The 27,600-nt window shown below is 35.7% G+C and overlaps 3 protein-coding genes across 8 annotated transcripts in view; 1 reads left to right on the plus strand and 2 right to left on the minus strand.

Moving 5' to 3' along the window:
- Positions 1-99: 99 nt before the first annotated feature.
- Positions 100-14,219, minus strand: LOC112049050 (succinate dehydrogenase [ubiquinone] flavoprotein subunit, mitochondrial). Its single transcript, XM_052887355.1, has 12 exons — positions 13,955-14,219; positions 13,304-13,559; positions 12,726-12,799; positions 12,287-12,462; positions 10,945-11,097; positions 7,303-7,460; positions 5,321-5,485; positions 3,918-4,117; positions 2,668-2,862; positions 2,249-2,393; positions 768-1,003; positions 100-285 (listed from the first exon to the last, which is right to left on the minus strand). Exons 1-12 carry the CDS (start codon positions 14,000-14,002, stop codon positions 130-132), a joined length of 1,962 nt encoding a protein of 653 aa, XP_052743315.1. The 5' UTR covers positions 14,003-14,219; the 3' UTR covers positions 100-129.
- Positions 14,220-17,229: 3,010 nt separating this feature from the next.
- On the plus strand, positions 17,230-19,865 carry LOC112049544 (transcription initiation factor TFIID subunit 11). The gene is made up of 5 exons (XM_024087481.2): positions 17,230-17,421; positions 17,504-17,608; positions 18,069-18,495; positions 19,007-19,191; positions 19,630-19,865. Exons 1-5 carry the CDS (start codon positions 17,370-17,372, stop codon positions 19,761-19,763), a joined length of 903 nt encoding a protein of 300 aa, XP_023943249.1. The 5' UTR covers positions 17,230-17,369; the 3' UTR covers positions 19,764-19,865.
- Positions 19,866-20,140: 275 nt separating this feature from the next.
- Positions 20,141-27,600, minus strand: part of LOC112049011 (homeobox protein 2) — a 45,759-nt gene continuing 38,299 nt past the window's right edge. For 4 of the 6 annotated variants that reach the window (XM_024086763.2, XM_024086770.2, XM_024086740.2 and 1 more), the window contains exons 5-9: positions 27,141-27,259; positions 26,569-26,716; positions 22,782-24,365; positions 22,463-22,710; positions 20,141-21,656 (exon numbers count right to left, since the gene is read on the minus strand). In XM_024086763.2, the coding sequence (XP_023942531.2) occupies positions 21,436-21,656; positions 22,463-22,710; positions 22,782-24,365; positions 26,569-26,716; positions 27,141-27,259 (2,320 nt within the window). In that variant the 3' untranslated portion in view covers positions 20,141-21,435. Of the gene's footprint in view, positions 21,657-22,462; positions 22,711-22,781; positions 24,366-24,671; positions 26,364-26,568; positions 26,717-27,140; positions 27,260-27,600 lie in introns of all 6 variants that reach the window. The other 2 variants (XM_024086775.2, XM_024086747.2) reach the window with 2 other exon arrangements.

A 27,600-nucleotide genomic window follows, 5' to 3' on the forward strand; every position in this document is an offset into this window, starting at 1 on the left:
GACGGGCCGGTAGCTGAGCCGCGTGGCGCCCGTGTGCGGGTCCGTCTCCGCTATCGTGTGCTTGCGCCAGTGCTGCTCGAGCGGCACTTTGTCTGCACCAATACATCACTATATCTCACCTAAGTTACCCTAGTAGGTGCGTATGACGGGCGGCACGGTCTTGCACTCGTCCTGGTCGAGCGTGTGGTCGATGACGGGCCGGTAGCTGAGCCGCGTGGCGCCCGTGTGCGGGTCCGTCTCCGCTATCGTGTGCTTGCGCCAGTGCTTTTCAAACGGCAGCTTTGTCTGCACCAATAAATATTTTTTTTTATATTTATTTCATTAACAGCAATAGGAGTCCCTTTAAACCTTTAAAGCCAGAATCTAATCCCAGAGATTCCTGAAATTTGTTTTCTATTTACCCCCCCCCCCCCAAGATTTCTTGAAAATCTTATGTTTGATTTACCATTTTCAAACCCAGGTTTTACGTTTAGTTGGCAAATCATTACTAGCAAGCTACACATGGCTAATACTGTTTCGGAAATAGTAAAGTCACCTGAAGGCCTGAACAGTCTAAGATGATAACGCGTTAACTTGGCAGAGGCAGGGGCGTAGCCAGGATTCTATCTAGAGGGGGGCAGCTATATATATTCTTAATTCTCTGTGTGTTTGAAGTCTGCTAATCTGCATTGGGCCACTGTGGTGTACTAACCCTTTTCATTCTAAGAGGAGACTCGTGCTCAACAGTGATCCAATAATTGGTTGCTAATGATGAGGATGATACTAACCTGTCCCTGCAAAGGCTTGGAATAGTCAAATTCATCGCGTCTGACTTTGAAGTCCTCGCGAGCGTGCGCTCCTCGGGACTCCTCCCTGGCGAGGGCTCCCTCCACGATCTGCACCGAGTTGATGAGCAGGTTCTGGAGCTCCAGCGTCTCCACCAGGTCGCTGTTCCATATCAGAGATCTGTCCGACACTTTGACGTCCGCCATTTGCTTGTAGATCTCGTGGATTTGTTTGTGGCCTGGAGATTTTTTGGTATATTACTAAAATCGATTATTAATACGGCCTCCGTGGCGCAGTGGTATGCGTGGTGGATTTACAAGACGGAGGTCTCGAGGGTAGGTTCGATCCCCGGCTAGGCAGATTGAGATTTTCTTAATTTGTCCAGGTCTGGCTGGGGGGGGGTCTTCGGCCGTGGCTAGTTACCACCCTACCGGCAAATACGTACCGCCAAGCGATTTAGCGTTCCGAAGCGATGCCGTGTAGAAACCGAAAGGGGTATGGATTTTCATCCTCCTCCTAACAAGTTAGTCCGCTTCCATCTTAGACTGCATCATCACTTACCATCAAGTGATATTGTAGTTAAGGGCTAACTTGTAAATAATAAAAAAAAAATTAACAACTCATCCAACATTAATATCTATATTTTAGTAAAAGAGTGTAAAAACCAAATTATCTTAACCAGAAATTATCTGTCCTAATATCGGGAACTATTTGTCAACAGGTTTTTTATACGGTTTTCAAAAAGTCAAAGTTTAAAATCATCATTTAAGGTTGATGATTAAGAAAGTAGGTCAAAGGTTGATTAAGCAAAGTTTGGAGCAACATAATTTTTTTTTTACTTTCTAAGCAGCATCCCTGATGAGTTTTAATTTTTAGTTTTCCACCAATTACTATCACCATTATCTGATAACAGTATTACTTGACGTTTCGAAAGTGTTTGTAAACTATGCCTAATTGAAATAAATGAATTTTGAATTTGAATTTTTTGAATAGCTAGGCGGCACGTCTTTCCGGACATTTATTTTAAAATCAAGTTTGAAGGCAAATTTTGGGAGTTTACTCCGTAAGAATCGATTTTCATATATGTGTGGGGACTACAATATGTATGACAAAAATATGGGCAGTAAAGTTCGATGAACGAATGACAGCGTTACCATTACGTCTTTGTGCGCAACCTATTCTGCGCACCTTTCACCGAGCGCTGCCACCAATAAAAGTCAAAATTCATTTATTTCACTTAGGCTTAGTTTACAAGCTCTTTCGAAACGTCAGGTAATAATATTAAACTTAAGATAATGGTGATAATAATTATACGAAAACTTAAAATTAAAGTTACGAGGGTTCCAATAGCGTGCACATGCGTGTTGCTGTTGGCGGGCGCGCACGCCGCGGGTTGCTGCTCCTCGGTTGCGCACCTTTCACATTTCAGGCGTAGCATTGAGACATACATACTCCGTACTCTTTTTATATTCTCGACACTAACCTTCTTCAAGGGTGCTCTTCTGTCTGAACACGGCCGCGTTCTTCTGCATGCACTTCTGCATCCTCAGCCTCAGGTCTGCAGTGGAGATGTTGCCGTTCGCGTTCCTTAGCTTGTCCAAGTTCGCGATACTCGCTTCTCCAGTCGTCTGAAACAAGCCAATACGTATACACTATTCGACACGTTCACACTGCGTGTGTGAAGTCTGCCAATCCGCATTGGGTCAGCGTGGTGGACTATTGGCCTAACCGCTCTCATTCTGAGAGGAGACTCGAGCTCAGCAGTGAGCCGAATATGGGTTAATGATGTGTGAATTAGCTTGAGGTCTTTTTTAAATATTGTTAAGAGGTTTCTTGTATTGGACTTGTAACTATCGGAGCGGCTTTCAGACGGTGAAACGAGCACGGTGTATACAGTGTTACCTCTTTGAGCGGCGCCTGCGAGTCGCCCGGGCGGCTGGTGTCGGCGACGGTGATGGCGCAGGCGCGGCCGAACACCACGATGTCGAGCAGCGAGTTGGCGCCGAGCCGGTTGGCGCCGTGCACCGACGCGCACGACGCCTCGCCCGCCGCCAGCAGCCCGGGCACCAGCCGGTCCTCGCCCGCGTACGTCAGCACCTGCCAAACAGTGACGTATTGTAATACTAGGAAACCGCGTGGCTCCCGTTCCCGTTGGAATACGGGGATAATATATAGCCTATACCCTTCCTCGTTAAATGGGCTATTAAACACTGAAAGAATTTTTTTAAATCGGACCAGTAGTTCTTGAGATTAACGCGTTCAATCAAACTAACAAACAAACTCTTCAGCTTTATAATATTAGTATAGAAGTATAGATACGTGAGAGTTAATTAAAAATATTATTATAAAAACAAAAAACCCGACTGCTGTAATGAACTGAAAAGAGAAAAACAAGTATCACAATATTTATACATGTAAAGTTCTGACTAAATTCTTTATATTGCCGCATGCGGTGACAAACATTGGTATTTCATTCTTCGCCCGTAAGAAAGTATTATTTGTCCTCGCCTGCAGGGGTACGCTTTTTGATCATTTGTGTAACATTAATATATACATAATACAATAAATGTTTTATGTATTTTTAAAATGGTATTTTTACCCGACTGCAGGAAGGGTTATGTTTTTCGCGCGTATCTTGTATGTATGTATGTAATATTCTTTATTACCTCATATCTTTCAAAATGCTGGACGGATTTACGTAATTAAGATATAATTACATTTGTCTTAATAACCCAAGTGTTCTTAGGTGAAATTTAAAAAATACCAACAAGACGACTGTGAGACGCTATAGACTCGAGGTGAAAAAACAATATTTTTTTTGAATATTGCAACATGGGTATCAAATTCAAGGGCTTTTTCAGAAAATTTCAAAATGTTAAAAATCATGGCCATGTTAAAAAAAACTACAATTAGAAAAACGTTATTTATAAATTGTCTAACAAAATGCTCGAGGCGGATGAATGTAGGTGCGAAGTTTATGAAGTGAAGTTTTAGAACAGTCTAAATTTTATATTGATTATAAAAATCGGACAAGTGCGAGCTTCACAACAGGGAAATAAATTTATTAATCGGTTTAGTAGTCTCATCACGTATTCAATGCAAACAAACAACCAATCAAATCTCTCCTCATTATATAAGTGTGAGTAGCTCACCTCCCCGCGGTAGTTGGTGGGCGTGCCGCCCATGTTGTAGTGCACGGTGGGCAGCACGGGGATGGGCTCCTTGGTGACGTCGACGCCGGCGAAGATCATGGCGGTCTCCGAGATGCCGGGCAGGCGCTGCTTCAGCTGCTCGGGCGGCAGGTGGTGCAGCTGCAGGTGAACGTGATCCTTCTCCGGCCCGCAGCCCCTGCCTGCGACATCATCATCAGCTTTCTTAGACTATAAAGACTATTTTCAACTAAAAGTTGACTAATTGTAATAATTGACATTTTTAAAAATATCGACATGACTTTCTCATATATTGTATTTTTGTATTGTAATTTTGTAGCTTATGTAAATTATGTATTGTTCCATTGACACATTTCATAAATATTTTGCACGCCTATAAAGGCAATACATGTTTGGATTGATTAATTAATTGTATATTGAATTTTATAACAAATGTAACCCATGTTTAAAGCAAATAAATAAATTATTATTATTATTAGCACCCATAACACAATTTATGCTCACATTGGGCGAAAAATTAATTCTGCGATCTCAATTGAAGTTTCTTGTGATACCATTTTTTATTGAATCACAAATAGTGATGTGACAAAGTGAACGAACATGACTCATTCCAATATGTTCTGAACCAAATTAGTAAATAATTTTAATATTATTATATTATGTTATATATATAATTTTAATATTTATATATCCGATATTAGAGTAATAAATTTATCGTTATTTTTTTCTGTCTCTACTTTTGAGGATTTTGCAAATCGGAAGTAGTGGTACTCTCAGAGACTAGGGCAAATAGGTAAGAATTGGTCAATTACATAATTTACACAATTTTTCCTTCAACCGTCTGTCACAAAGCGTTTCTGTTCAAAATTCCTCTTTGAGAGTGAATGAACTGAGGCCCTATTATTTACCTATACAGAACAGGACATCACTATGACAATCAATATGGTATCATTATTTTACAAAGTGACATTAGCATCAGTCAAAAAATTCGCAGGATTAATGATTTTACTGTAGTTAATAAATTAAATTAACAATGTGTGTATTAATTTATTCCTATAACTGTGCCATTTATAAAAATCCAGCAGTTGAGAATACCGCCATTAGTCGGTGCAGTCTATTCTGACTCCTTCAAGTTGTTCGTGTATACCCGGCCGTAATGAAGATGAATTCCGTGGCGCAGTGGTGATGATGATGATGATGATGATGGTGGTGGTGATTTACAAGACGGAGTTCCTAGGTCCAATCCCCGCGCTGGGCCGATTGAGGTTTCTTAATTGGTCCAGTTCTGGCTGGTGGGAGGCTTCGAACCGCCAAGCGGTTTAACGTTCCGGTACAGGTGAGAATGTAGGGCTAATTTAAGAATTAAAAAAAAATAAAGAACTCACCCTCCATAATCTCGACGGTCATGGCCCGGGAGACCACGTCCCTGCTGGCGAGGTCCTTGGCGACGGGCGCGTACCGCTCCATGAAGCGCTCGCCCTTCGCGTTGACGAGGAAGCCGCCCTCGCCGCGACAGCCCTCCGTCATGAGGCAACCCGCTCCATAGATACCTGCGGACAGATCATCACCTTTGCAATTCTATTTATAACATAATATAATTGACAGTTGAGTATAACTAAGACAGGAAGAAAGAAAGAAGAATGTGTTTATTTCGAAATTATGCCACACATCACAATACCCCCAGTACACCAGGTCATCCAAAATAATACCTACCCTGCATTTTGTGGCATAACCCAGAAAATTGCTGAGCTGGGGCCATTTTCTACCTTTTAATATATTTATCTTTATGAGACATTCGGGAAAATTAGGTCACTATTAACAAATTAATACATTGAAAACAAAAAATCGAACCTACGCCCTCCAAATCGAAGGCAGAGGTCATATCCACTAGGCTACCAATGCTCTCGGGCTTTTTGAGTTGAACCCTAAATATCGCACTTTTTCAATAAAATGACATCAAAAATCTGGTTTAACACAATAACAGACTTATGTCTTATTGGAACCACGCCACAGAAACATATTACGACTTCCTGTTTTGAGCTTGAAATCGTAAATCTGTCCTTGATAGATGATAAAGAAAGTAGAAAATAAACCCCCCCTAAGAGAACTTGTAGGTCTATCAGTTGACACACAATAATATTTATAGCAACACTTGAATTTAACGCCAAAACCGATAAGATATCAATTTCATTGTTACCTACTGCGAAATTTTATCTCACTGGATTTAGAGAAATCTTTTCATATGTTGATATCGTATCGCGGTGAGATTTTGACCGAGTACCATTTACTCAGATTTATTGAAGTTATTTAGCGACTGATTTTAAAATTGCAAACGGTTATTTCGTTTTACATTAAAAATATAAAAAAAAAATCAATAACAGAAGGAACAATGTGACAAATCACATAAAACTAAGAGGAGTATACTATTTAAGCCCACATTGGAGCAGCATGGTTGGATATACTCATCTTGAGGGAAGAAGCCTATTGTCTTGTTAGTGGGCTATGAAAAAGGGTATAATGATAATGACCATAGGCTCCAATAATACTTGTTCTTTTGTACCTCGAGAGATACTACTTAATCACAAGAAGTTATTGTATCGAATTTTCCAAATAATAAAATGGTATCATAATTAGCATTATTCACTTAGAACATAAGCACAGGCTTACTTATTTTCTCTGAAATCTACAAGTACGTAACATATAGGTGATTGAACAGTTCGCGACAAAATATCGCTGAAGTCCGCCTTTCACATTGTTGTTATATTTTACGACTTGTAATTATGATCAAAGGCAAGGTGCTTAAATGCACACTCATTTGAACTAATTTTAAAGCGACAAAATTATTGAATGCGAACTTTATATTTAAACCGGGGGAGAAAGTTCCCCGCGTCTTATCTAGGAAAGGAGACTGTCTGTCGAGGCGCGTATCCCCACCCGATTCACTCGGGAAGAGATTACCCACAGGCTACACCATACCCGATATTTAAACAATTTTCAGTTCTCTCAGTGCGTCAAGCGTATTTTTTCCCAAATGACAAATGTTAGATTTTTAATTATTTAATAATTATAAATACATAACACAACATATAAAAACTCTTTCTTCCAGATAAATATTTTAATCTGTACTGTTTACTAATGATTATGGTTTTATTCTGATGTTTGGTTGGGTAGTTGTTGTCTATGGAAAGCATGATGACATGTTATGTGGGGTTAAGATAAATTTAATTAGGTAATGTATTAACCATCTACTAAAGTAACGATTTGTTTAAGAATGAGTAATAAAATATTTGGAATACAGTTTAATCATTCCAGCTTGTGTTATTTTATTCCTATTTTATTACAAACGTGCAGTCGCCGGTATGTTTACCTGTGGGGTGGAACTGCACGAACTCCATGTCCTCGTTCTGCAGGCCAGCGCGTGCCGCCATAGCCGTGCCGTCGCCCGTGCACGTGTGCGCCGACGTGCAGCTGAAGTACGAGCGCCCCGTGCCGCCCGTCGCCAGGATCGTGTTCTTCGCTTGGAACCTGCCACGAAATTAAAAAAAAAAACATTATCTTAGCCCTATTATCATGGTGACTAGCCTGGAGGAAAATACCGCTTGAATGCAATGTACGCAAATGTGTAACGGCAAAAACTGCGGTCGTGAGCGTTAAGATCCCCAATCGGAACGCAGACTCTGCCTACGCTGGATATCTGCGAAGTGTAGTACGTCACCGCAAATGACAATCACAAAACGATGCAATTTGATAAGTGACATAACAGTTTGTGATTGGGGTTTTGCCGCGACGTGATATATAGATTTAAAAACAAGATTCTGTTTCATGGAAAAATATAATTATATAAATATATAATTAAGGGATTATTTACATATCTTATTTTAGTACTGCAGGCAAGTACCTCTCTGTGCTTTAATATCAAATACTGAGCTTGCTCTATAGCATTGTGCAGTAGGACATAACATTAATTCAAAATAACTTATGTACATCTCTTTCAACTACAGCTGCATATAAGCACCTAGTTTAGAACAAACATTAAAATTCTTAGTTAATGAAACAGCTCATGTAATTAAACAACACCGACTTCTCTATTTATTCTTTTGACTCAAACACTATTACCTTGATAATAATTGTATCAAGTAGGGACTAATAGATAATTTAATCTATAAAAAACAATGTCGCGTGCCCGAGTATCGTAAAAAATGTTGATATGTATGATAAACCAAATTATTATACAATGAAGTCGGAAAATAAAGAGTTTGTCGCGATTATCGTGCTAATGCGTTGGGTTCACAGATTTTTATCTACATAATGTATGTACATATAAGTAGTACATACTTTATATACCTATCTTACGTACAATATTTGTTCAAGACCGACCATTTCATTATTGTTATTGCAAAGTTTATAGCTTGTAATAAAAATTTATATATTTTTTGTCTGTAATCGCATTGTTACATCATTTAATAGAAACATTTATGAATTGTTGTATAGATTTTCTTGGTAGGTTTAGGTTTTAGTCGCAGCGGTAAGGTATACAGACAGGTGAAACTGAAACTGTAAGCAAAATAGATACATGTTTATTTTTCATCTGTGCCTCGAGAGGTTCATAAGCAATGGTTTTTTTTGTTAACGGGTTTCAATATCACACACCTTCCTCTGTATCACCATAAATAATTTAGCAATGCGTTTCTGCTGTACTGACGTACCTTTATTACTATATCTAGCACCATCTTCCAGAAATAAAATAACCATACTCGTGTACATTGTACATGTATGGAAATATTTGAGATTATGTATATTTTACAATATGGCGATAGATGGCTGGTCATTATTTAAGCAGCATTCAAACTCATGCCAGGGTCAACTAGTAATGATAGACAAATAAACAGCTTAAAGTGTTTACAGTCCTTCCTTCCGTATCCTTTACAGTCATATTACAAATAACAATTCTAACTACAAATCCTTTTCCACATTGATTAATAACTAAAGCAAATGCAATTTTTCAAACAGAACTTGATGTTATCTAAATCATACGTTTATTTATACTTTATTGCAAAAAAGAAAATAATATAAAACATACTATACAAGCATGTGCAAAAGCAATCTTATTAACAATTAACAATTATTGCTTTTAGCAATATTTGCAAGACAACCTATATCGATAGATAACATATTTTTATGTTGTTCAGAATCGATTCAAAACTGCTAAAAATTTTAGAAAAAAGCACAAAGCACTCCGTAGCTCATACTTAACTTTACTAATGGACCCGGTTAGCTTATTTTTGACATAATTATGTGCACTTCTTCCCTATCACCTACCCTACACTACCCTAACCCCCTTACACCTACTCTACCCCTGAATTAATTTGTTACAAAAAATTAATTACTGCTGGACCAATTCTGTGCAAACTTTACAAAAACCATCTATTTACTAAATAGTCTGTCAATGACTAAATATTTGGTTTGGATAGGTAAGCCCGTTCTTGAGTTATAAATTACAACAAAAAATTGGCATTAATTGTATAAATATTTATATACTATAATATTTATATAAACGTTTCCCAACACTATAATCCGCGGCGCCCGCGCGCCGCGCACAGTCATAGTCAGTCGTCCACAACGTTAAATAGCGAACGGACGCACTCGTGTCGAGTGCGCAATTTACGTAATTTATGTAACAAACCCAGTTTCTTTATTTGTAAAACCATAAGTACTTTAATAAAGTGTATGAATAGTGACGTGTTTGGCAATAGTAGTCCCTATAATACTATATAGATTCATATAAATCTATATCAATCTGATAAGCAAACCCATTTATTTTATACTTGAGTGTTGCAGATTATGTGAGATGGTGTTGTGACACAAATCTTATGATAAAGAAAACAATGTTTCTAATCTCATATAATATGTAACACTCAAATATTATTTTTATCCAAACACATATTAAATTGTAAATACATGTGTCTATTTCTTAGTTTATTAAAATACAATTCTTGATGAAGTCTAATTTAGATTAAATAATCAAGAAGCGAGTATTTAACTATTGTGGAAAAAACAAAATGGTGGAGAGTATGCATGCAAAGCAGGATAAAAAGTTTTGGGTAAAAGCTGCACAGTTTTACTTTTAAAGCATTTTTTGTACTACATTGACATAACTTCAACACAAACATACATCCAATTCACACAATCTGTTTACACAGTAGTTATCACATGTTTGATATTTGCCCAATTTGTATTCAATTTTCTACAACTGTGTAAATATTTAGTTTTTTCATTGTTACATACAATTAGCAAGTATAATAAAAGTTAGGACAGATTTTAGAAGTTTTAATGACTTATTTCAATATGAATTACAATAAATCATGATAAAAATTCACATCCCGTCCATCAGCTGATAATGATGATGATGATGATGATGATGATGATGATGATGATGATGATGATGATGATGATGATGATGATGATGATGATGATGATGATGATGACAATAAATTATATTAATGTCAATTGAATATTCTAGTTTGGGTCTAGTTAGGAAGGAAATTACAAAGTAACTATTAATTATACATAAGACTACTTTGTGTTGTGTCAGTTGAGGTAATTGTATTAGTTTTTTTGAGGAAAGTTATATTTTCCTTGTGGTTTTGTTATTTGGATATTTTGTATGATGAATTTATGGTAATGATTGCCCAGTGAATACAGTGTATTTTTTCTCAGTGTGTACACTACTGGCTACTATTAGTTTTTCAGAAAAACAACAGTGTTATAGGAATATCATTTGACAGATGGCCAGCTTAGGCTTAGCTATGAAGATTGCAATTATGAGCCATGCTATAGACACACAACAGCCGGTTATCAAAAATATGGACAGACAGGCAGTCAAAAAATGATACAAAAATATTTTTGGCTCCAGTATAGATTCTCTCCACCTCCAACTAAAATTTTCAAAATATCTTCAATGTACACAATTTGACCTGTTACAGTATTATTATAAGTACAGATATCTTACCTATGTAAGGTTCCATCTTCTAGATTAAGTGCAATGCAACCTTTGCAGACACCATCTTCCATCAACAAGTCCAAAGCAAAGTATTCAATGAAGTATTCACAGTCATATCTCAAGGATTGTCCATAAAGTGTATGAAGCAGAGAGTGGCCCGTTCTAATGACAAAAAAAACCAATGTACATAAAACCTGAATAATAATTAAGTGATATTCATGCATTTTATAGTAATATTCCTTAATAAAATTGTTATTATTGTAATAGAAACTTTTTTCTAGAATATAGTCTACTATATGTATTAAAATAACATCTATATATTATTTATATAATGTTGCTATCATTGACCTCTTATAATAAAAGGATGCACAATCATGTAGAAAATTTCACTTAAAAACTGTCCAATTTTGCATTGACAGTTTTAGAATTTGGTAAAGAAAATTATACTTTTATTTATAGTCCAATATTCAATAAAATCCCAAATTCAGAGCAATTTCAAGTATTGAGTTTAAGGTTGAATTTGCAAATGTGACTACTTGAATTGAGTGTTGGCTTAATATTCATTCTGCAATTTAAGATTTATTGTCATAATTATTATTCCTGATTGCTCGAGAAACAAATTGGGAAACTGTAATATTTTTCTGAGCACATGTCATGTATATAAATAAATAAATAAATAATAGTCTGGGTTGTATGCAGATGAAACTGCAGGGAATAGGTAGTTGTAGAACATTATTTATTGTTATCTTATGACAACAGTGATTGTGAAGCTCATGGGTATTATTGGAGCACAAAGCAATTCAGTGTTACAAATTACAATAGACATCTTTGTCACTTTTACTACTCATATTATTTCATTATGATAACAGGATCAGATAACATAGTAAAGTCATCAAAAATTGGTATTTTCCAATTTGCTATATTTTTTATTCCTTATGTAGCAAGATAAAATTTGTTCTAGCAGATGCTTGCATTAAATTCTGCATTTTGAAAATCCCAAAGGAAGTAAAATTCGTCAGAATTGATTCAGCAGTTTAGTTGTGGAATGGAAACAAAGAGATTTGCTTTCACATTTATAATATTAAAAGTGAAAATATGGATTGTAAATTATTTTATTTTATTCAAAACATACTGTTACCTTATCTGATCTTACTTGTAAGTAATGTGTCTACAATGATAATAATTAATAACTGCATTACCATCTTTGACTGTCATCATATAGTTGGTTATTCAATAGGTTTTCCTGGTTTGATGCAAGCTAACAAACCTAATATTTGTTTAATTGCCATTGATTTTTCTAGTAATAACAATTATTATTCTATTTTAAAATTTGCTTATATAAATTGTTTACCTGTCAGCTACAGCACAGCATCTGTGAGCCTGTCCGCCCTTTCCAAACTTCAGAGACTGACCGCCAAAGGCTCTCTGGTAAATTTTCCCCTCTGGAGTACGAGAGAATGGCATACCATAGTTGTCCAGCTCAATCACAGCATGAGGAGCTTCCCTTGTCATGTAGTGAATGGCATCCTAGAAATATAAATAGTTTGTTTGTGCTGAACTAATCCAGAAGAAAATTTAGCACTAAGATAGATTAAAATTTGCACAGCACTTTTACTTTACTGCACAGGATCTACACAAGTGAAATCTCTGGGCACAGTTAATTATAAAAGCAAACAGAATTATTATGAAACACAGGCAAATAAAAAAAACTGTCAACTTATTTCATTGAGCTGAATTCTAATGCATACTTACTGTAATATGCATACATTATTATGAAAAAACATGCTTACCTGATCTCCAAGCCAATCAGAACCTTTGACAGTGTCATACATGTGCCACAGCCAACTATCCTCCTCCATATTACCTAAAATAATTAATAATTAATTAATTAAAAAAAGTATATAAGAGAAAATGAGAAAAGCCCAAAACCTTTTTTGGGGCTTTATAGAATTATGTAGATTGTGCAATAACTCGTGACAAATTAATTGGACTAAACTAGTCTTAATTATTGTTCATGTGATTATGACAGAGTTAATTGTGTTAAAATCAAGTCATTTTAAAGTGGCAGTTCTCAATTTGGTATACAGTAATTAAATAGTTCATAAACATCAATTAAACTTGATGTACTTTGCTTCAAGTAGATTCTAAAAAAGTAGAACTATATTTAAACATTAATAAGCTATACAAACTTTAAGAATTTAAGAAATAATCAACCACTTTCACATCATACAATAGAATCATGCATGAATAATATGCATTTAAAAACTTACATCCTGACATACTAGTTAAATAATAAGCCTATACTTTGAATTTAGTAAAATACAAGTTGTTTTATTATATTTCTAGGCAATACTAAAAGGCAAATTACCTAGAGCTGCATTAATGCCTCCTTGAGCAGCCACTGTGTGTGATCTTGTTGGGAACAGCTTGGTCACCACAGCTGTCTTAAAACCTTCTTGCACTAAACCGAAGGCTGCCCTGAGGCCCGCACCCCCCGCACCTATCACCAGTGCATCATGTTGGTGATCAATAACTGTATAACCTTTCCCTGTGCTAACTGTAGCATCTTTCAGTGGTGATGCACCCCCAACTGATAAATGTAGCTTCCTATAGAAATATGTTGCCTGGAACAAGCATAGACATAGCATAGACATAGACATAGCATAGAAGGATAATAAAGTGTAATTATGAAAATTCTGTTGTTAAGTGAATTACAGATAAGTTTATTTAGGTTACAGTGGTAATTTTCGGTTATCTAGAGTGTTTTCGTTAATTGGAAATAAATTAATTCTTCAATTTATGTTACCGGCATAGGAAATTTTAGCTCCCACTATAGTTCATAAAATTTGGAATTGTTGTGCATGTTGTTTCGAAAATTCTAATTTCTATTGTATGGTACAGAAATGAAAATTATGGTTGAATTTTTACCGAGTACACTACTTGTTTCTCCAAAACATTTCGAAGCATTACATAACGAATAATAAAGAATTAGTACGCTTAATTATTATTTGGTACTCACCAGGGAGGCAGGACTGCGCGATAGAGCTGCTTTCATTAATGCGCTCATGATGGAACTCGCTGTCCGCACCGGAGCACTGTTTAAAAACTTAAAACAAATATACAATTTCTAGAATTATTGGCTGCTCGATCGACATTCACAATTCACACTTTACACAACCATATCTGTCACACGGCGATTGTCAAATGTCAAAGAAAAACAAGGTCAAAAAATCGAAATGCGTGAGAGGAGCGGTGAAGAGCAAGGAATCTAGAACTTAATTGTTTGTGGTGAGTAGCGTCAACAAAAAGTAATTTGAAATTTCGCGAACTTCTTGAAACAAAAAAAAATAAAAAAAAAGTCAACCGATTTCAAAAATATAAAACGTACCGACTAAACTAAAAAACGATAAATAACATAATATTTTGTTTTACCTGCTGATCAATTTGAAGACGGAGCTAGACCTAGAATAGGTGAAAAGTCCTCATCAATGAAAAAATAATCAAGCCCAATAATAATACAGTGTGTTATAGGAAATACCTCAGAATACAGAAAAACATATGTTTTTCTGTATTCTGAGGGAAATACCGTCCGGCCCTTAAGGGTGTACTTAGGTATCGTGTATACATTATTTTTATGCAGTCCTTATTTTTAAAGAAATACATTTTTTTCCCTGCACGAAATTAACATAAAAAAACGCAAAATTATATAAACTTACATGGCAACACAAAAGTTGAGATAGGTTAATTAATTATTAGTAGGCATTACTACAAAATAGAAACGCCGCCATCTATGTTTTGTGCTGCGTTTACACGTTTCTATTCAAAGCGGTATTGAATGCGCAAGTAAACACACAAGTACACACAACAAGGTGATGGGTTTGTCAAGGTGCTTTATCATCTTGTGCTATGTACAAGCATGCATGCTTGCTTGCATAACTGGCGTGTTGTGATGTGTGTAAACACGAAAAGTTAATTTACGCAGATGGACGATGGCAGATGAATTAATGGTTAGTGGATTATTTTCCATTACTTGAACATACATTACACCAAAAACTATCCCTTTTACTCTGGAACACAGTAATAGCTCTGTCGCAAATAGATCTACTACTACTAATTTAAGTCTGCATTTTGGGCGAGTGGCGCAAGCAAACTAAACACAGCATTACAGACATCGCAAGTGTGTCGGCGGCGGCGCGGCGTTTCAAAGACAGTGGGCGCCGAAAACGATGGTACCTACTATCTACCCTTTACGATATGCGGCGCGGCATTGTCAAAAGGCTTTCAATTTTGCCGACTTTTGTGCCACAGGTGTGTAGGTAGGAGGTAATAATCTAGATATACGTACCATAATTGATAGTACAGTGTTGTCACTTTTTAAATTTTCTAAGTTTTGGGACAATTTATGTTTAAAATTAGAAACTTTATTATCACGATAAAAATACTTAATTATTGAATAATATTTTTTAAATATTTTTTCTGTTTATAATATTATAATGCTTACACGCACATTTTGGATAGGACGGTATTTTTAAAACACATTGTATAGCTACTGTAAACCGTTGATGAGTTCCATTACCGGTCCTTCGTTTTCATCGTCAGACCCCTAATGACAGTCACAAGCATCTAGGTGCAAAGTCCTCATAAATACAAATTAATCAAGCCCAATTACAATATAGCTACTGTAAACTGAAGCTGCTGCGCTGAAATTCGGTCGGTTCAGAAATAGTTTTGGTCGGAAAGTATTAATTCATAGTATGAGATGCAGCTGCCCCCCTAGATAGACTCCTGGCTACTCCTATGAGTGTGGAGGCTTTGAAAGGTAACAGGCCACACGGGTCCAGAGTCTCAACTGTAGAAGCTTAATGCGTGTATTTTTTTAATTTTCGTATTTTAGTCGAGTACGGTTTTTGGATTTGCCGCTCAAAAATTGTTTGTACTCGATTAAAATATTAAAGTTGTCTACACCCTATAAGGGCAGTTCTACACGTAATTATTTGTACTAATTGTACTACTGTAGTAATTGTACTACTAATAGGCATAAAGTATTTGCTCCAAAGACCTTATACTTATACTTATACTTACTAAGTTATATATAAGTATAAGGTCTTTGATTTGCTCATATCTGTGGTTACATGGCGTTTAAAGAAGAAAAATGAATCTACATAAACGAAAACGTAGTAGCAGCGACATTATTTCCGCATACGATATATTTTTGAACTAAAGTCAGCAGCAATTTTTAATGGTGATTTTTATTTATTTTTTATTTCATCCAGGTTTATTAAAGCACGTTCTTACTTTTAAAATACTTGAAGAAACCAAATGAGAAAAACAAAAAAAGACTATAATGTTTATCTTATGTTACCCGCGACTGAATTGAGGATTATTATATCATACCTTGGTTATAAACTCGCATGTATTTAATGTCATTTTAGAAACTGAAATAAAAGAATGACAACGTAGAACTTAGACTATTTTTTTTGAGTGAGAATACAAGAAAGAACGCTACCTTATCCTAATAACTATACAAATCATGCCCACGTGGAATGCTGGCACAATTTCTGCGCTAGACATCCAGGCTGATCCCTTGCATGAAAACTGAGCCAGCCCTTCTGTCATCAATTGAGGCAACTAGCCGCGGTGAAATGATTCGGTGAAATTTTTTGGCACTGCTACTCCATGGCCCAAGGGTCTCCACGACAAAAGGTACAAATATGTAACTCTCAGTCAGTGAGGCATACTTGTGCCACTTACCGGTTTCAGCTTTTTCTACTGCAGTTCGCCTTTCTTGATTCTGTCTTCCTGATATGACACGGTGCTAAAGTGTCAACGCATGTAGCATCCCACATTAGGGCTCATTTAATTTCCCAGGGAACCAGCGTCAATCTATCAGGTCTCTTACCATCATCTTGACTTATTCCTGACGGCTTGATTAGCACAGGAATATTTATGGTGGCAAGAGCTCTTTTTATTTTATCATTAAGAAATTAATTTACGCTTACTGTATGAGGTAAAATCGCTGGCTACTGATTATTTAGGAGTACGTGTAAAATAATAACTAATAACTAAAAATAATAGCAACACTCAGTACGTGTGTTAGCAAGTACGACTCACCTCTAATAATAATTCAGAACATTTTTCTATCTCTAGTACCTAGTAATTTATTTCCGCAACCAGCAAATACTTATCCTCTTAAGTCTAAAAATCTTTGTACTAAAGTTTTAGAACTTGAGACAGATTATAAAACAAGTATTTTGTAAACGTCAGTGGTCATTCTATCATCTATGTCAATGTCATTGTCAAAGTCAGCTAAGAAATGAAAACATTAAAAACATAAATAATTATTGAGCTACTAAAAATATTATTCTATTTCTGTGATAAATGAAATTGTTTTTCAAATTAAATTAATTTAGCCAGTGGCCCAGTTGTTTAGTGGTATGGCTGACAATCCAAGCAGCGACGGCTTGTCGGAAGCAGAAAGGTTAAGAGGTTAGTGCCAAAAGCAACCCAAACAATAATATTTCATTGTACACATTTAATTTATTACTTCAAATAAAATTGCTTTTTACAGAGGAAGAATTGGCACAAGAGTTGGATCATAGTGACTCAAATGAAGACGACTCCCAAGATATATCTTTAGAAATAGAAGATAGGCTGCTTAGGGATGAACCTGAATGTAAGTAGTAGTGTTTCTTGAAACACTTTTTTCCAAATATTCAGTAAATATATTATCTGCATGAAACATAACCTATTAAAAATCTACTGAGTAATTTTCAATTAAATTTAACATTAGTTTTTTTGTTTTAATCTTCTTTTATTACTCCATAAATAGAGTTTGGCAATTTTGTATATTTCCAAGACATTTGGTTCACACTTTTTCATTATAGCATAGACAAATTGAATAGCCTCAGTAGCTAAGAGAGTCAGTAAGTAAGTAAGTGGTCAGACTCATCACCAAGGGGTGGTGGTTCAATCCCCGCCGTGTTGGCCTATTGTCATTCGCACTCCTACAGTTTTTCCCGACCAGTTGGAGGGGAACTGAAATTTTGGTCATATTAAAAAATGATATGGCAAATATTCTTAAAAAAAAATGTACATATCTACTTAGTCTTAACCCACTGGTATATTTTTGATAGATATCACATTAACTAACTGCAATGAAAGTATAAACAGCACAGACAATGAAAACACAATGAGGGATCAGTTCACTGAAAGTTTGCAAAATGTCACAACAGAAGAAGGTCTCGGAAATGTATACACAGAAACTGCCGACACATTCAACCCAAATGATGCACTGACTGATGCTACTGATCAGTATGAATCATATATAAATGATTATACATTTGACAACAACCATTCAATTGATGACAATGAATTAGACAACAGTAGAGAGGTATTCAAACTAAGAGAAGGGGATGCTGATGTATCAAATATGAGTAACTATCAAATGAATGATATGTCAAGTATGGATTATCAAACTACAGAGGAAATGCTGATGAGTGAAAGGGAAAGGGAGAAAAAAACCAAAAAAGAAATGGAGGAGGAGGAGAGAGAAAAGATGCAGTAAGTTTTACGGGTTGAGTAATATGTCAAAAGTGGAACTTTATCTTACAAAATCTATACACCTACCAGAGCATGAATTTGGTGGTGTCAATTACAATAAATATATGGTGATCTAAATATAAACAAACATTTTAAAGCTGAAGAGTTTGTTTGTTTGTTTGGTTGAACACCCTATTCTCAGCAACTACTGGTCCAATTTCAAAAATTCTTTCAGTGTTAGATAACCCATTTATTGAGGAAGGCTATATATTATCACGCTAAGACCACTATGAGTGGATCACCAATAAAGAATGTTTCAAAATCAGGGGTTTTTTTTCCTATTGAGACCTTATGCTGCGTGCGCTGTGTAAACAGTTAAAGTTTTGCAAAAATCATGTATGACAGAATTGTTCCCCTTTAAAAGTTCTAAAAAGTCCACGACAGTTCCCGTGGGATTTGTGAAAAAAAATAGAAAACCACGCAGAAAAAGGGCGCGGGCGTCCGCTAGTAATATAAAATCTCATCTTCACAGAGTACTGGTATCAAACTTCACTGAAGAGCAACTGAATAGGTATGAGATGTATAGGAGAGCAGCATTCCCCAAGGCAGCCGTAAAAAGGTTGATGCAAACCATCACTGGGTGTTCAGTGGGACAAAATGTGGTGATAGCCATGTCTGGTATTGCTAAAGTATTTGTTGGAGAGGTTGTTGAGGAAGGTATGTATTTGTTTTATCTAATATACATATTTTTTATTTTGAATAAATTTGTACTTGACTACAATCATGCCTTGTCAGGTATATTGTTAGCATATTTTGAATCAATGTAATTTTTAATTTCATGCATTTTTCAAAATCTTGCGACTTTCTTCAGTGAGATCAGAAAGAACATAATCACACCCATGTTTAATAATTTTTGAAAGAACAAGTACAATTTAAACCAGTTTTTCAAATAAATCTTTACTCAGTAAATAAGTAAATTCTTCTATTTGTATGCTAAGATGTTCCTCTTCTTTCTGTACTTAAGCAGATGATTGGCCAATGTGCATGAGATGGGTAGTTTTAAAACAACATGCTCAGCAGTGAACCGATATTATCAACCATAATGAATGAACATATAAAAAAAACAGTATATGGTAAGCTGTGCTATTTTTTCAGCATTGGAAGTACTGGAGACTTCTGGTGAGCCAGGACCACTGCAGCCGAAACATCTTAGAGAAGCTCTGAGAAGGCTTCGTGTCAGAGGGGCCATTCCTACAAGAAAAGGCTACAAGGGCACATTCAGACTATAATCATATGATTAGTACTGTAAAAATGATTTGTAATTGTTTTGGTATGGTAATAATTAATATATTTAAGTTTAACAATAAAAATAAGTTTTACAGTAAATTAAATGATTTTTCAATGTATTGAAATAACTAAAGAGAAAAATATCTATACTAATATTATAGAGGAAAGATTTGATTGTTTGTTTGCATTGAATAGGCTCTGTAACTACTGAACCGATTTGAAAAATTTTTTTCATTGTTGGGAAGCTACACTATTCCTGAGTGATATAAGCTATGTTTTTATACTTGTATTCCTACTCGGACGGTAACTACATAGGTGAAACCGCGCGGCGTTTGCTAGTCTAAGATAAACAGGATAGGAGATAATTAAAACAAATCAATATTCAAATGTTAATTTATTACATGATATTGCAATAGTAATAATAATAAAAACAATGCATTATAACAGTAAGTTAGGATCATACTTTCAAACCAGTGAAAATAAAATCAGTCTTGTTAGAAATGGCTACATTTGTAGAAAAGGAGATGTTATTTTGGAAATTCGTGAACTGTTTAAATGAAATATAAAATAAACATACTTTTGGTAACAAGTGCAAAAACTAATTAAAAATATAGAATCATAAAATTCCATTCAAAACTAAAACAAAAAATTGGCACTTAATTAATTTGTGATAGTTTGAAATTCAAGTTTAAATGGTCATGTATTTCTGATATATCACAGTATTTTTGAATTAAAAAAAAAAGCTGCTGGCCCCATTTCAATAAATAAATCGTCAAATGTTTTAGGAATATTTAGTAAAGATTAATAAACTCTTAACTCCAAGGGAAGGCACTAATTACTATAGCAGTTATTTTTGGTAACACTAAGTTATAAAAACTAAAAATTATTAGAACTACTTGTTACATTTGGTTACTAAGCACTTGGAACCTTTTTGATTTTTTATAATTATAATTTTTCTATAAACATAACAATAAAGCATTTATGTTGTGACCAAGAGATCCTTTTGCGGTTGAATAAGTTAATAAACTAACTAACCCAAAACACTGTAAAATAAATAAAATATATATAAAACTTTTACTCGTTACATTTACGGAGACAGTAATGTTAATAAATATTAATATTGTATTAACACTGAGCAAAACCCAAATACGTATTACATTAACATCAGTGGCGCGCACTTCATAGATGCAAAAATGCACTGCTTATTTGGAGAAGGAATTTTCCGTTTTGTGCAATTTATTCGTATAGTGCCTACCCTAGGCAAAAACCTCGTGCACGCCACTGATTAACACACAGAAAGAAAGCTCTCGACATCTCCGCGTTTGTAGCAGAAACAATAAATGGCATCGACACGGCCACACTTTTCTGGCCGTGCAAAATGACGTATAGCCTGGCAAAAAAAGAGTAGAATTTAATAGAGGCGCCGCTATCGGCAATATGGCAACACGAATACGAGAAACGTAAACGTAACCATAACAACTTAACCTTCAAAGACCGAAGACGACAGAATAATCACTTTTGACAGCATAGACACTAACAACTGACAAGTTGATTATTGTTGTAAGAGGGAAAAAAAGTTAGTTCCGCTTCTACACTTTCTTGCCAAGCTGTAGCTCAAAGTCTTCGACAAACTATTTAGACTAGAAATCGCTTCACACACATTCATAATAATGTTTATATTAAAAGTCTCTTAAAACCGCATTCGATGCAAAATTTGGCCGTGTCCACGGGGAACCTGTTGCCGCACTCGTGACAGAAGCGCGACAGCCTCGGCGCTTCCACCGAGTCTTTGCGCGGCCGGTGAAGGGACGAGTCGGAGCCGCTGGAGCTCAGTGCTTCAGGTCGCCGCCACGTGGAGCTGTGGTGGGATGATGCGCGGGAGCTCACGCGCTTATCTGTTAAAACAGTCATCATCATCACCATTATCAAACCATAATCGGCTCATTGCTGATATTGAGTCTTAGAATGAGAGGTGTTAGGCCAATAGTCCACCACGCTGGCCTAATGCGGATTGGCAGACTTCACACACGCAGAGAATTAAGGAAATTCTGTGGCGTGCAGATTTTCTCAGGATGTTTTTCTTTTGTTTGAGACACGTGATATTTAATTTCTTAAAATGCATGCTCCGGTATCGGAGGCAGAGGTCATATCCACTGGGCTATCATGCGATACATACGAGTACATACAATAGGTATCTTATTTTATGAAGGATGAATATTGTCAGCTCATGCTCCGACTATAGATACCTACGGCAACCAATTATGGAGTTTGATTTTGGTAGCTTTGGAAGATTTCAAGGCTCCAGACTAAATGTCCAAGTATAAACTTTAATAATTTGTACGGGATATCATGTCTTCAGTCGCCAGACCATTGGCGTCGTGGCAACCCTTCGTTAAATACCCTGATCTTTAACGCTGTTTTCCGAAGTGCCGCGAAGTTTAGTGACTAGCGACTGTTTTCTCATATTATGTCGAGGAAAAATTAAAGAAAAATACACTTTATACTAGAGCGGTTGCGGGTCTGGATCCTTGAAACTTGCTACCTTTCAAAGCCACCACAGACCAAACTCCATAATTGGCTACTGTTACCTAGCCTTAACGAGCATAGGCAAACCTTCAGCCTTCATTTAGTGAGGCATGTCTGGTAGTTGCATTCTGTATTCTCCATATAATAGAAGTAATAGTAAATCAAGAGTGTTTACCATCTATGTTTAAAGGTTCCACATCCTTGTTAGTTTCTGATCTTTGCATTACATTAGAGGATTTAATTGGTCCATCTAATTCGGCCGATCGTTCCATAGCCAAGAACTCTTCACTGGATATAGAGCGAATGTCGTCTTTTTGACTCCCGCTTGAATCCGACCTGGCAGGTATTTGTTCTAATGATGCGACTCCATTTGATTCCTTTGCATTGCATAATGATAGTTTAGAGGGTGAAATTCTATTTAAGCTGAAACAAAAAAATATTATGAAAATATAACATATACCAGTTCTGAGCAATTTTCATGGGTAACTAGTTACCTGACTAACCTGCTATACGCTGAATCGGAGCTTGATTTTCCATTCGGTGTATAGTTTCCGTTGGACGTATTATCGTTTTTACCTCTCTTATAATCAGTCGTTCGACGAAATTCTTTCTTTGCCGTATTGTGGCATACATTTTTATTATTTTTGCTGACTACCATTTCTTTGTTTAAAGTTTGGTTGTCCTTCTTTTCAGACTCGTAAAATTTATCGAAATCTTTTAGAGATTGCATAAGATCTTCTTCTACCTGGTCTGTTTGGTGGCGACCTTTTGAGTGTTCGTTTTTTGTTCCAGACTTCTTCTGAAGGGAATCAAGGAGGGAGGTGGAACGCTTGACGGAGGACGGGAAAAGTTTATCACTCACAACATTGTTATTGCTAAAAATAAGAGATGCAGATTTATTTACTGGTATTATTCCGTTATTACCACTATTAACTACTTTGGGAGAATTAACAACTTTCGTTTCGGAACTCCTAACATTGTTGCACATGTCAGATGCTACAACTCTGGTTGTGGAACTACAAATGCGCATATTCTCGGATTTTTGTTTATGAACCTCTTCATCAAACGAAATCATAAATTCTTCGAGATCAAAGTCTTCACAAAGAGAATCATCATCTCTAACGGAAGTCTTCGATGCTATACTTTGTTCTAGAGAAGACATCATTTTATCATATTGTGAACTAAAATCGCTTAGGGTTGACGAACTTATCTTTTTAAGGTTGAGATTATTGTTGTTTTCTACTTTGGGACATATGGAATTTGTCATACTTTTGTTGTGGTTATTTTTAACAGTACTGAAAGATTCAAATTTTGCCGGTAAATTTTCTGTAGTAAGCAATGATTCCATACTACTTATGATGTCTGGATTATTTAATATAGTATTTACATTTATTGGCAAGTTGTCATGTTCGTTAATAAGTCTAGGGTCTATGTAATTACTATCAGTCATAGATGTGTTGTCATAAGAAAGTATTGAATCGAGATTTATGTTATCTTTTTTGTCGTCGCTTTTATTTATTTTATCTAACTTTAAAGGTTGTTTTATAGTATTACGCTGAAAACCATGATGCATTGACTGTGATATTTTAGGGATTTTATCTTTTAATTTTGGTGTACTGTAACTTGAATTTGAATAACTTGAGAAGGACCTATTTAAATTGCTAGAACGATTGAAGTAAGATTTTTCGGTTGAACTTATATTTTCCTTACTAGATTTTGTAAACGTTGTATTTAGCTTTTGATTACTCTTTTTATCATTTTTATTCATTCTGAAGGAATTGCACCTTCCACCGAAAAAGTTACTACTATTTTCATTGTTTGTGCTACCGAAAGATTTCATTCTTTGTAATGTTGGTGTTTTTTGATATGTTTTGTTGATCGTGTCTTTTATCTTTTTTGAGTTGTCTGATCTTGATTGTTGTGTAGACTGTTTATCTTTAGCGGGGCGTAAGCTAGGTAAGGTTCTGTTAGGATCTTTGGAGGTGTTTTGGACTTTTTTAGGAATGTTTGTGTCTGAAGACATGAGCTCCTTCATCTGCCTAGCAGCTGACACGAAGGGATCATAATTGTCATCAAGTCTGAAAAAGATATTAATTTGTTTAGTGTTCTCATATCGATATGCTCCCAACCGAATTTTCAGGCAACCAAAAATACATGATGAGATTAGTCATGTACGCAGTAGATAATATAGTGCACAAGTGTGAGCGCAAACACAGGTGCACTTTCTATTCTCTCACTTCCACAGTCATTAATAAATGTATAGTATCTAGTAATATAGTTACAATGTGAGATAGTAGTTGTGTAAAATTGTTTCTATCTAAATAAACTACTGTTGCTACGTTCTAGGTTCAAATAATAACTATTATTAACAACCAAAACGAAACCTCTTAATATCAATACGGGGCAATTTCAAAGGTGGTTCTTCGTCACTATTTTCTTGTTTTTCCTTTATGATAAAAGTTCGGTATTCATTTTCACACTTGTTTTGTTGTCCTAACAATTTACACTTTTTATATCCTTTTTGGTTTTTAGAATGTTTATAACTTCTCTCACTCTTTTCTACTTTAGAGATTCGGTTCGTTTCATTTATTGCAGGCAACTTAATTTCTAAGGAAAGATTATCTGATATAATATTTTCGATTTGTATATTTGACTCTTGTTCATAAAATTTAAGTTCATACATTGTAATATGATCCATATCACAAACGTTTCGTTCATTAACCTCTAGTAAATTTACATTGTTAAATATATCATTAACATCCTTCTTTTCGTCTTTGGTTTCTCCTAAAAGATTTTTCAAGTCATTTTTAAGTTCTTGAAAAGTATTTGAAACATCACGTGTTGTAGTTTCTGCCTTTTCATTAATAGATTCAAGTGAATTAGTCTGAGGTGTATGGATATTGTCAAGCGATATTTCAATATCAGGTACCTTTTGATAACTTTCGTTGTTTTCTTGTATCAATTTATTAGTCAAATTAATAAATTCATCTAAATCATCGGGATCTTCAGTAAATTTAGTATATGTATCCCCACTTCCATAACGGCACATAATATCGCTTTCGATAACTTCATTTCTATTTTCGAAGGAATCCTCAAAATTATTATCACTTACATCTTGTTCTAAATTATCTTCTAGAATTTCTACGGATAAATCTGCAATATCATCTTTTTTTGTGTTTTCTCTAAATATATTAATATGTTCGTGACAGCTTTTGTCTGCTTCTATGTTTTCTAAAAGGTGAACAGTTTGGTTCGCGTCTGATTTAGCTCTATCGAAACGATTTTTTTTGTCATGGTTTGGGTTGCATAATGTCATAGGTGATGCATTACAGTTTATAAATGTTACATCTTCTAAAGATTCTACCTGTACTTCATTTTTGCAAAACATATCAGAAGAACTTGTCATTTGTGGGTTTTTGAACAATAGCTCGACTTCTGGATTTAAATGGTTTTTCTGTTCTAACTGCTTAGTTTTATTTTGCTGTTTGATAAAAATCTTTTGCTCCAGAGTATCATGTATTACACATGGTACACAAGGACATAAAAGTTCAGTATTTACACCTATTGATTGACATTTCTTATTTCTGTTTGTATTTGCTTCGTCATCTAGACTATCCAAACTCATAGTACTTTCTTTTATGGTATTTGCATCTTTTCTGGGTTTGGATGTAACTTGTTCTTTCAGTTTTATTTGAGAAGTGGCATTCAAAGGTCCCGCTGGTTTTAGAGACTTAACCTTTTTGATATCTGTAAGATTATTTTTATTATTCTCAGCAACTTTTACTTCCATGACCTTCTTTTCTTTAGGTTTACTTTTCTTTGGTACTGGGATTTGAGTTTTAGCTGTAGGTTCTTTGTTCTCTAGAGGTATTTTAGAACTTTTAATATTTTTCCGTTTTGGCATGTCATTAGTTCTTTTCTTGAACATAGAAATAGTCTCCTCGAGCTTCTTTATTTTGTCTTGCTTCTTTTTAGTATTTAAGTAGTTTCGCGATTTTGCTTCTGAGCCTTTCTTAATTATTTTTGGGTCTGTATTGGTTTGTTGGACTGGGGGTGATTTTGGTTCTTGGTTATTTCTATGGAAAGGGAAAGGAAGGGTATATCTTTGTAGCTTTAGAATCAATTTTACAAACAAGGAGTCAGGAACGAAAAAAGACATACATATTATACTAAACTGCACAAAGAATACTTGTAGTAAGTTACTTTTCTCCTTCCTTTCCCCTTATTTGCTAAATGTTGAAATGAAAAAAAAAAGACATCAAGTGAAACGTTTGAATATACCTAGAGCTGCTTAGATCTCTAGCAAGTCTAGCTTGCCTCGCTTTGATGTTAGCATCGCCCGATGAATTAGTCTGCGATGTTCTCAAATTCCTTATAACGGGAACGTGAGGGGAAGCATCATCATGGCAGTCGTTACTTGACATCGATTCTGAAAACAGGAAATTATCAGTAGGTATAACATGCGTAACAAACAGCTTACATGAAAACAGAGACAGTTAAATCATATTGTTCGCGCAGTTTATTGAATGGGAGCGTCGAGTTGTGTACTCTTCTCGCGATCCAGAACCTCGTTATTAAAAGCAACGTAGGATTAATTGGGATTTTATCTTTACGAGATATGTCGCGCATCTTAGTCCTGCTGGACCAACAGCAACATCATCACCATCATCATCATTATCAGCCTATTTTAATATGCCTAATGATAATTAATTAACAACCACTGTCAAATATTAATGATTATCATCGGCAGCACCGCTTAACGTGTTCTCCGAGGCACTACCACTTCCTAAATCTTGGCTGAACAGAAAGAAGGCAGTATTAACTTGCACATTATAATAATGCTCAATGCTCACCCGATGCTCGTGTCCTGGCGTGTCTGTAGTCACCGAATTCGCGCGGCGGGGATACCCCGCGCACCGACTCCACTGATGTTGACCGGCTGTTGGAAGACTTTTCTCGAGTTTGCGATGACCTGCGAGAACAGTATTATCCATATCGAATAACATCTCACTCTTTTATCACTTATCACATAGAGTAATTTTTAGTAGAGGACAATTTTATAAGTACTCGTAGCTAGCAGACGACCGCGGCTGAAAGTCCGAGACCGACTTTCCCTTTAAGTTCCAGAGATTAACGCGTCGAAAAATCATGACAGAGACTGGTGGAGCGTTAAAACGCTTTGAATTAATGGGTTCGTGAACATGGGCGCCGGAAGGGGATTCCACACCTTTGCTGCTCGGATCAGCGCCATCGAATTGTTGACAAACGTTTCGATCTCATTAGATATAGGTATATTTTTGCTCAGCTGTTACT

The sequence above is a fragment of the Bicyclus anynana genome, chromosome 19, assembly GCF_947172395.1.
Source record: "Bicyclus anynana chromosome 19, ilBicAnyn1.1, whole genome shotgun sequence".
Classification (NCBI taxonomy): Eukaryota; Metazoa; Arthropoda; class Insecta; order Lepidoptera; family Nymphalidae; genus Bicyclus; species Bicyclus anynana.